Genomic DNA, 10279 nt, shown 5'->3' with positions numbered 1-10279 from the left:
ACTTGGAAAATGTAATCTGCGAAGAAGGAACACCCATATGGGCACTTAAGGTAGAAGCATATCAATAGATGTATGAGAGCAGCACAAGGAGGACAGTAGTATACAAGCAGCAACACAAGGACAGTAGCATGTAAGCAGCAAACAGCCAGGCATGCACGCAGTTGCGTGCGGGGAAGCAGGCTAGCAACCCTGCAATGCGAGAGCCAGCCCGGAGGCGGAGGGCAGACGCGGCTGCTGGAGATGGGCGACGGAGAGCAGGCCGGCGGGAGTGGCGATCTGAACGGTGCCGCCATGCGGGGAGCTGCAGGTGTGGAGGAGATAGCGTCGACCCAATCCAATTGGGCCCTAGTCGATGCAGGGATGGAACGAGGCGGGAGGCCGAAAAAATTTGATCGAGAGGAGGACGAGTTGTGGCGTTCGGGGAAGAAATCCCTAAACCTGGGCTCATGATGCCATGTCATGGATGCAACTTATCTCTATTGCATAGCCCAAGGGGCGTATATATATTAGTACATAAGAGCAACTCCAACGCGGCGACCCATTTTGTCCGCGCATGTCCGTTTGGGTAGGCGTGGACAGAAAAGTCGACCCAACGCGCCGACCCAAACGGGCGCGCGTCCGCTTTTCGTCCGCCTGCAGACCCATTCCTGCCCACTTTTAAGCCTCATTTGCGTCGGCGCGGACACGAGACGGACGCGCACGGTGCCCGTCTACTCCTCCCCCTGGCCCGTTAGCCGGTGGCACATTGGCCATCCTCTCCCATTCCAACAGCAAACCCTCGCCCGCCTCCTTCGTCGACCCTGCCACCGCCCATTTTCCGGTGCCTCTGCCAGCGATCAGTGCTGCAACATCCCCCCACTCCCCTCCAACGCCGCCACCTCCCACGTCGCCACCACCGCCGTCTCGCCGCCCCACCAGCTCCTTCGTCCTGACAACGGCACGCTCATTAGACGCCGCCAGGGAAGCCAACTGGTCCGATGGCGGCGCGACTCCCTTCGCCGGCCGGCTCCTTCGTCGATGCCCGCAAGCTGTTCGACAGTTTGCCAAGGTACAAAATGGACTCCGCCGACGAGTTCTTTTTCCATAATTTCCTTTGCGACTTTGACGGTTCCTCGTCCGATGATGAGGAGATCTTGGCTGCCGTGTTGGTCCATCACCACCTCAATAGTCAGCGGCCGTTGTTCCGTGGCTCCATTCTGGGGCACCTTTCGGCGTTGAATCACAATCGAGAGAGCGGGCATTTCCTTCTTTGGAAGGACTACTTTGACACAATGAACCCGCTGTTCAAACATCAGAAATTCCGGCGTCGTTTCCGTATGGGTAGGCATCTTTTCAACCGTATTAGAGAGGGGGTGGTCGGATATGATGACTATTTCGAGTGCAAAGAGGATGCCCTTGGAAAGATTGGCTTTTCCTCTTATCAGAAATGCACTGCAGCTCCGGATGCCTGCATACGGAGTGCCCGGTTATCTCATTGACGAGTTACGTTCGTATGAGCGAGTCTACATGCCTAGACTCCATGTACAAGTTCTGCAAGGCTGTGATTTCTGTGTTTGGCCCTGAGTACTTGAGAGAGCCGACTCCTCAAGATACAGCCCGCTTGTTGTCGATGAATGCCAGCAGGGGCTTCCCAGGGATGCTTGGCAGCATAGACTGCATGCACTGGGAGTGGAAGAACTGCCTTTCTGCTTGGCAAGGGCCATGTCAGGGCTTGCACTCTCATACTTGAGGCCGTGGCATCACAAGATCTCTGGATCTGGCACTCTATCTTCGGCATGGCTGGATCACACAATGATATCAACGTGCTTCAACGCTTGCCGATGTTTGCAAGGCTTGCCGAAGGCAACATCCCGCCGGTGAATGTTACCATCAACGACCACAACTACGATAAAGGATACTACCTAGGTGACGGTATCTATCCTCAGTGGACCACTATTGTGAAGACAATCCCCAACCCCGTCGGAGAGAAGAGGAAAAGATTCGCCCAAGAGCAAGAGAGTGCTAGGAAAGACGGCGAGCGTGCCTTTGGTGTTATGCAATCTCGATGGGGCATCGTTTGGTATCCTGCTAGGACTTGGAGCACGAATGTGGGAGCTGATGACTGCTTGTGTGATCATGCACAATATGATCGTAGAAGATGAGCGTCTGGAACGTATCTACGATCAAGGGTTTCAGTTTCAGGGTGAGAATGTTGTGCCTGAGCATGGAGGAGCGGCAACGTTTGAACAGTTCACCCAATTTCATCATGAAATGCGTGATTGGGAAACTCACATGCAGCTGCAAAGTGATTTGGTCGAGCATATGTGGGCTCATGTTGGCAACCAATAGATGTATCCTTTTTATTTTGCTTGTAAAACTATGTGAGAACAGTTTAATTTATATTCGGGCTTGTAAAATTATGCTTTATATTTGGTTGTGAAAACTATGCTTCCTTGTGAAACTATATATTTGCTTGTGAAATATGCAAAGTGTTCATTGAAAATGGAGGCCAGCCGGCCACGCCTGCAAATATGGGTCGGCGCGTTGGGCGCACTGCTGACCCAAATCAAAAAGAGGGCGGACACCGAGCGGGGGCCGACCCAAACGGACAAAAAAGCGGACAAATGCGCCGTCCGTTTGGGTCGGCGCGTTGGAGTTGCTCTAAGACTTGGGGTACAAGGAAAGAGACATAGCCTAGTAAGGACTCATAGACCAATACTAATACTCCTTAACAGGTGCAAATTTGCTAAAACTTCGAATAGAAAACTGACATCTACATGTCCTAACTGCAAAAGACAGCAATTGGATCCTGTGAGCTCATATATGGCTAAGAGATCAAGAATTTTTTGCCTGTTGTTTTGATTTCCAGTATATTAATTAAGATGTTTTATACCACTTTTTTCTGTTCTCAGGTATGCAAAAGTCAATGAAGTGATGACTCGCTGCAGTCTTGGAACAGAATTAATGCCCATTGGTGAAGAACCAACTTCTCTTGGTTTTGAGGGCACTTTTGCTTTTACTGGTCAAATGGGCCCAGTTTATGCATTTTCTGATGCTCTCTCTGCCGAACAAATAAGAGGCATATACAATCTTGGACCAAGTTACATGTACTCTTTCCTTGGTGATCAAAACTTGCTTATGAATAATGACTCACTTTACAAGGGAATTTTGGATGCAAGGGATGGTATTTCATCGAAGATGATTTTTGGCTTGAATGCACAGGTACGAACTGGCTCCAAATAACATGTTATATTTTCTTGATCAATTGCTGGAACCAGAGAATTGAATATTTTGTTCTTTTTTTCTCCTAGGCTAGCAATAATAGGACTTTGTTCAATGTGTCTTCTGTACTTGATAGTCTTGACAAGAGCAAGCTTGAGGCAACCATCATGGGTGGTACAAAGTTATGCTCGAGGCGCTTGCTGCAGGACATAATTTATTGCGTTGGAGGTGTCTCTGTTTTGTTTCCTCTTCTGATACATTTTGATGATGCCATCACTCATAGTGGAGAATCTCCCACTGGTGATCAGTTGGCAGGTCAAGTCATTGAGCTTGTTGCATCTGTTCTGGATGGAAATGTAGCAAATCAGCAACAGATGCATCTTCTTTCTGGATTCTCTATTTTAGGCTTCTTGTTTCAATCTGTTTCACCACAGCTGCTAAATTTCAAGGCTCTTTCAGCACTGAAGCACTTGTTTAATATTTTGACAAGCTGTGGTGACGTCTCTCTCTCTCTCCACACACAGTCGGCCACATTTTTTTGCCTGCTTGAGACTATGTATATCACTAACATATCTGTTCTTTCAGGTATGTCAGAAATTCTATTGAAAGATGCTCTTTCACAAATTTATCTGAACCCGCATATCTGGGCATATTCAAGTTATGAAGTACAAAGAGAACTTTATCTGTTTCTGATACAGTATTTTGAAACTGACGGGAAATTGTTACCAATGTTATGTGGACTCCCTAGGATCATTGATATTGTACGCCAGTTTTATTCAGAAAAGTTAGATTCTAGGTCTTCTAAGCCTTTGCTGCATTTGGTTACTGAACAAGTGATTGGAGAGAGACCACATATAGAAGAAATTCGCAAGATTCGTCTTCTCCTCTTGAGTCTGGCAGAAATGAGCTTAAAGTAAGTACTTTCAACTTTACATTCAGAGATGCAATGTTGTGTTTTTTTCTCAATCCGTACTTCCATATTTTTCTTTGTTCTGATATCATTGTTTTATTATCATTGAATGCTGCCATATACTCAAGTCTAAAAGATATATTCCTTGGATTCATGTGCTAACAATTCAACTAACTTCTGTTGTAGGCTGAAGGTCTCTTCACATGATATAAGAGCTCTTGTGTCCTTTTTCGAGAAAAGTCAAGATGTTGCATGTATCGAGGATGTACTTTACATGATTATCCGTGCTCTTTCACAGAATTCACTTCTATCATCTTTTCTGGAGCAAGTAAATTCTGTTGGAGGTTGTTACATTTTCATCAATCTTCTTAAGAGGTAATGCACATCTAGTTATTTATGAGTCATATTTTGGACCTAAGTCATGCAGTGCTCATGTTTTGTGCATTTTACTGAGTGAGACAGATAGGGGCTGTTTGGATTAGAGCCCCGAGCTGCTGTGCCAAAAAATAGGCGTTGACTGAGGTGTTAGTTGCTTGTTTGGTTGGCCGCCGATAAATTGGCGTGCCCACATTCGCTTTGGCTCCTCGGTTCATTTCATGCGAACATTTTGGCGAGAAGCAGGCGCCCGATTCCTTCGCCAATTTTTTGGCGCACCCGCAAATTGGCAGGGCTAGCCTTGGCGGCATCCAAAGAGCCCCGTAGTCTCCGAGTGTAAAGTTACTATGGATCAAATTCCACTTTGACAGGGAGCTTGAGCTTTAGCCACCCGTTTAGTCAGTGATAATGCTATTTTTTGTGCATATTGCATTTTGATCTTTGAAATAGGTTCTGTGCCCATTTTTTCCGGACTAATTCTTCTGAGAATGTTAGGTCTATGCTACCATAGTTTTGCCTCATTTCCTGACATTCCTTGTTTATATGTGTAAATCATGGGCATTATGTAGTGTGGAAGATGACTGTTCTGATTCTGTATTACACTTTGCAATCCGTGTTTCTTTTAACTTCTCAATGAGTATTATTGAGGATGTGTATTTATAACATCACCTGCTGTTCAGGGAATTCGAACCAATTCGTCTACTGGGTCTTCAACTTCTTGGAAAGCTTCTGGTTGGAGTTCCATCTGAGAAAAAAGGACCAAAACTTTTTGGCCTTCCTGTAGGACGACCTAGATCTATGTCTGAAAATCTACGGAAAGGAATAGCAGCAACACCCCAACTGTTTTTCTATTCAATATCTGAAAGACTTTTCAAATTTCCACTTTCAGATCATTTATGTGCTACTTTTTTTGATGTTCTTCTTGGTGGAGCCAGCCCTAAGCAGGTAAATTTTGTCAAACTTCACATTGAATATGGTGATACTATGCTGTTTATCCTCTGATGTTAAACTTCTGTAAACAAATGATCTGATTTGTTCGTTATATTTTTTGTTCAGGTCTTACAGAAACGGTCCCAATCTAATGAGCTAAAAGATAGAAGCAGTACGTCAGTAGTGAGCTTGGCTCCATTTTATGTTCCTCAGATTTTGGTCTGCATTTTTAAATATATGCACTCTTGCCAAGATGCTTCAGCACGTGCAAAGATCTTGAGTGATATTCTTGATTTGCTTGATTCAAACCCCTCAAATGTTGAAGCCATCATGGTAATTGCCACTTGCTGTATTTTTAGGCCTATATAAATTACTTCTATGTTATCATAATTCATAAATCAATTTCATCAGGAGTATGGTTGGAGCTCTTGGCTTGAGACATCTGTGAAGCTTGATGTCTTCAGGGACTACAGATCAATTTCGAAAGCTAATTATGCCAGTTTGGAGACCAATGAGCTAATTCTTGTGAGGAACATGTATTCATTAGTCCTTTCTTATTTTTTGTGCTACGTGAAAGGTGGCTGGCATCAGCTGGAGGACACAACAAATTTTCTTCTCTTAAAATTTGAGGAGGTTGGAATGCTAACTCGTTTGTTTATGTTACAGCAATCTAGTAGCCTTTTCCATGTCCTAGTAACTCTTTGAGTATTGCTTAATCCACAGGGACAGTTAACAAATTTCTGTCTGCTGCGAGACATTTTTGAAGATATCATTGGAAGCCTGCTCGAGACTTCTCCTGATGAGGACATATTCATTTCACAGCCATGCCGTGATAATATCTTGTACCTTTTGAAGCTGAGTGATGAATTGCTTGTTGATCAAATTGGAATTAAGCTCCTGGTATCCTCTGAGCAACATGTCTTATAGAACAGAAACACATGCTACACTTTTCTTTTTGTATAGTGTGTTGTTCACTCATTCTGCCCCTTTTCTCTCACAGTTTCATCCACCTGATATGTGTGCCTCTTCATCCGATGGCTCACAGAAAGATGACATTGGCTCTGCATTTGTGGAAATTATAAATGCTGAGAGCAATAGCCAACCTGCAGGGTAATATATACTCCCTCCTTCCCATAATATAAAAGCGTTTTACACTAGGGTAGTGACAAAAACTTTCTTATATTATGGGACGGAGGGAGTACCATACAAAGCTCGTACCTCGTGATGTGTACCATCAATAGGATCCTGACTATTGTAGAGGAGGAGGGGGGGGGGGGCTTTGGCTAAAACAGGTTTTGAGCCAATTGAGGAAAATAGGTTTTGCACAAATCAGGATGTAGATGCAATCCTTAGGGTGAGCAAGCAATCAGTATTTCTCTAAGAAAAGTAAACGCACAAGTATAAGATCAAGAGAAGAAAACCACAGATGACCTCGATGAATGTATAGAGCCTTGATGCAAACCACGGGATCAACATATATTAGCAAGGGATGATAAATGCATTGTAACCCTTATTGACCAATGTGCTATTTGATAGGTATCAAGCTACTAGGCAACACTAAAAATAAGCTTAGCAACCCGGTCTTCAACCTAATGACAAAGATCGCGCATTGCTATAAAAATGCCCTCAGTCTTTATTTTTAACTTTGCCTTGAGACACTTTACTCAAATCCGGGATTATTTCTCCTTCATTAATCACAATGAAAATGTTCATACAATATGATTGTTTAATCATCAAAACTAATTTATGAGATTAGATATGCTTTCGCAATGCAACCATATGGAAAAATATCTCTAATAGGTAATGACGTAATGTGCACATGTTAAAGATCAAAAGGTGCTGAAAATATCCACTACTTGTACTGAATTGCACACTGGAGGCCATCATATATTCCTGTGCAGAACCTTATCCTGATGTCGTGAGTGCCTGATGTGTCACATCATGGTTCTTTTTTTACAGTTCATTTAATCATTTATATTTTACTCAGTTTAGTAGAGATTGTTTGACAATCACCACACACAGGCAGGATACAGAGACAAGCTTAGAGAAGAACAAAGATCTGTTTGGTTCATTGGGGGAACATGCTATAGTAAAGCATGATTGGGATTTTGCTGCTTAAGTTGCTGATATTACCATTTCTTCTTATATGCCTGTTAGAGATATATAGTTGTGTTATAGTAGAACTCTTTGTATTTCCTGTTGTATATCCGTTTCCTACTCTTTCTTATACATGTATTTGTATATTATGGGCCTAAGGCCATGGAGGTAGAACAAGTTGCTTCCCTCATACTCCCTCCGTTCGGAATTACTTGTCTCGAAAATGAATGTATCTAGAACTAAAATGTTTCTAGATACATCCATTTATGCGACAAGTAATTCCAAACGGAGGGAGTATAATAGAATAAGGTTTCCAAACCTTTTTTTCTTCCACATGTCTGGCTGCTGACAAGGCTGCTGCTCTGTATTTTATATTTCCTTTTTGTATGTACGTTTCCTACTCTATCCCATGCATTTGTATATATTTGATCCTTAGGCCATGGGAATGGAACAAGTTGCTTCCCTCGTGACAAGGTTAAGTGGCATACCTTAGGATTAGTGACTGCTGCTGCATTACAAGTTACATTTTTGTGGTATCTGGTAGTTAGGCAATTCAGTATCGGTAATTTGACACCGAACTTCCTCTAGTAACTCTTGTTCCCATTTCTGTTCACTTGCTTACCTTCTGTTTGATGATATGTAAGAGTAGAACTTCTGATAAATTTATATTTACCATCTGTAAATATGTTCATTTTGCACTTTTGCAGTCTTCCTTGGAGTAGCAACATATTTACTGATGGTGAAAAACTGAGTGATGACTGGTGGAGCTTTTATGACAAAATCTGGACTCTTGTTTGGAACTTGAATGGCAAGGGACAAAACAGATTGACACCAAAGGGTTCAAGTGCCTCTGTTCCATCTATTGGGCAAAGGGCACGTGGGTTGGTAGAATCGCTAAATATCCCGGCTGCAGAAATGGCTGCTGTAGTTGTAACTGGAGGCATTGGTACGGCATTAAGTGCAAAGACGAACAAAATTACTGACAAAGCCATGATGCTACGAGAAGAAAGGTTCCCAAGAATCATCTTCCACCTTGTAATTATGTATCTCTGCAAAGCTGGCTTAGAAAATGCATCCAAGTGTGTCCAGCAATTTATAACAATGCTTCCTAATCTTATTTCCGAAGAAGATCAATGCAAAAACAGACTGCATTTCATAATTTGGTATGGCTATCACCCTTAAGACCCATGGGAATATCCCCTTGATTATCGTGGCTGTTCTAGTAAATTCCTTTTTGCTGCAGGTCTTTACTAAGGGTTAGATCCCACTACGGGGAACTTGATGATGGTGCACGTTTCCATGTTATTTCACATTTGATTCTTGAGACTGTCATTTATGGAAAGTCCATGCTAGCCACTAGCATCTTGGGCAAAGATGATTCTGCTGAAGCAAATAGCAATAAAGAGTCCGGCTTCATTCTTAATCTTGTACAGAAGGATCGTGTTCTTGCTGCGGTTTGTCTCTCTTCATTTTTAGTTTAATTCAAAAGTATTGTGCTTTGGCATGAAAAAATCAGATGCCTTACATTGTCGCTCCCATTTTTTTTTCTTTTTTTTACCATGCTCTTTATGATTTTTTTTCCAAACACCACCAGCAAGAAATAAACAGTTTCTTACTTGCCAGGCTTCTGATGAACTAAAATACATGAAGGACGCAAAGGCTGATCGCCTGAGGCAACTCCAGGACCTAAATTCTAAACTTGACGAGCGCTTGATTGAAGATATAGAACAACTCCAAAGCTTGGAGGATGATATACAGTTTGCAAAGAGTGCCGCAATTTCTGGGGATGACAATAGGAAAGCAGCTTTCAAGCTTGCATTTGATGAGGATCAGCAAATTGTTGCAGTAAGTTGTGGTCATAGTAAATTTTACCAAATATTTCAATGTTTAGTAGTTTGAATTGCATATAAAACTGACATGTTTTATGTCAGGATAAATGGATACATATTTTCCGCGCTTTGAGTGACGAAAGAGGACCATGGTCTGCTAGTCCCTTTCCAAATAATTTGGTGACATACTGGAAACATGACAAGACAGAGGATAAATGGCGGCGGCGAATGAAGCTGAAGCGTAATTATAAGTTTGATGAACGCCTTTGTCAACCACTGTCCACCAAATCTACTAATGAAAATACCGCCCCGTCTGTTGATCCTTTCGTTAGTGCCAAGATTCCAGAAAAAATGAAGCGCTTCCTTCTGAAAGGAGTGCGTGGAATCACAGGGGATGTTGGTTCTGAATCATGTGAGGATAACAATGATACAAGTGAGCCTTCCCAAAATAAACCATCAGAGAATCAGGTGTCAAGTGATGCTGCAAATTCTGCAGACTCTTCAGATTATCCTACTAGTAGTGTGCAAAATAGGAAAGAACAATCATCTACTGGTGGAGATAATGATTATGCTGAGGTAAACAGGCTTCATTATATGCGTTTAACATTTGGCGGATTGTTGTATCCTCAGACCCTTGGTTTTCCTTTCCAATTCTCAGGTGCTATCTTCTGTTCACTGTGTTCTTGTTACACCAAAAAGAAAACTAGCTGGACAATTTACTATCACTCGAAATGCCCTGCATTTTTCTTTTGAGTTTTTGGTCGAAGGCACAGGGGGCTCATTTGTTTTCAACAAGTTTCAAGATAACAAAGAATCAGATGCCAAGAGTGAGCTGGGAAGTGTAGAAAAGCTGAAGGGTAATTCTGATGTAGGACGAGAGGCTGGATCTGGTGATGCTCTGATGAAAAGTCAGTCTAACAAAATAAAACACCATAGA

General features: G+C 42.7%; 1 protein-coding gene across 1 annotated transcript in view; it reads left to right on the top strand.

Annotated features, from left to right (window-relative positions):
- LOC123136442 (BEACH domain-containing protein B) overlaps window positions 1-10279 on the top strand; it is a 28376-nt gene that overhangs the window by 13057 nt on the left and 5040 nt on the right. Inside the window, exons 18-31 of the mRNA XM_044555804.1 lie at window positions 2892-3201; window positions 3291-3696; window positions 3787-4114; window positions 4298-4486; window positions 5167-5431; window positions 5543-5749; window positions 5828-6049; window positions 6140-6316; window positions 6417-6526; window positions 8221-8676; window positions 8757-8967; window positions 9137-9358; window positions 9445-9918; window positions 10001-10279. The exon at window positions 10001-10279 is cut by the window's right edge and continues 13 nt beyond it. Of these exons, the coding sequence (XP_044411739.1) occupies window positions 2892-3201; window positions 3291-3696; window positions 3787-4114; window positions 4298-4486; window positions 5167-5431; window positions 5543-5749; window positions 5828-6049; window positions 6140-6316; window positions 6417-6526; window positions 8221-8676; window positions 8757-8967; window positions 9137-9358; window positions 9445-9918; window positions 10001-10279 (3856 nt within the window). The remainder of the gene's footprint in view (window positions 1-2891; window positions 3202-3290; window positions 3697-3786; window positions 4115-4297; window positions 4487-5166; window positions 5432-5542; window positions 5750-5827; window positions 6050-6139; window positions 6317-6416; window positions 6527-8220; window positions 8677-8756; window positions 8968-9136; window positions 9359-9444; window positions 9919-10000) is intronic.

This window comes from Triticum aestivum, chromosome 6B, assembly GCF_018294505.1.
Source record: "Triticum aestivum cultivar Chinese Spring chromosome 6B, IWGSC CS RefSeq v2.1, whole genome shotgun sequence".
Lineage (NCBI taxonomy): Eukaryota > Viridiplantae > Streptophyta > Magnoliopsida > Poales > Poaceae > Triticum > Triticum aestivum.
This window is presented reverse-complemented; position numbering and strand designations above follow the sequence as displayed.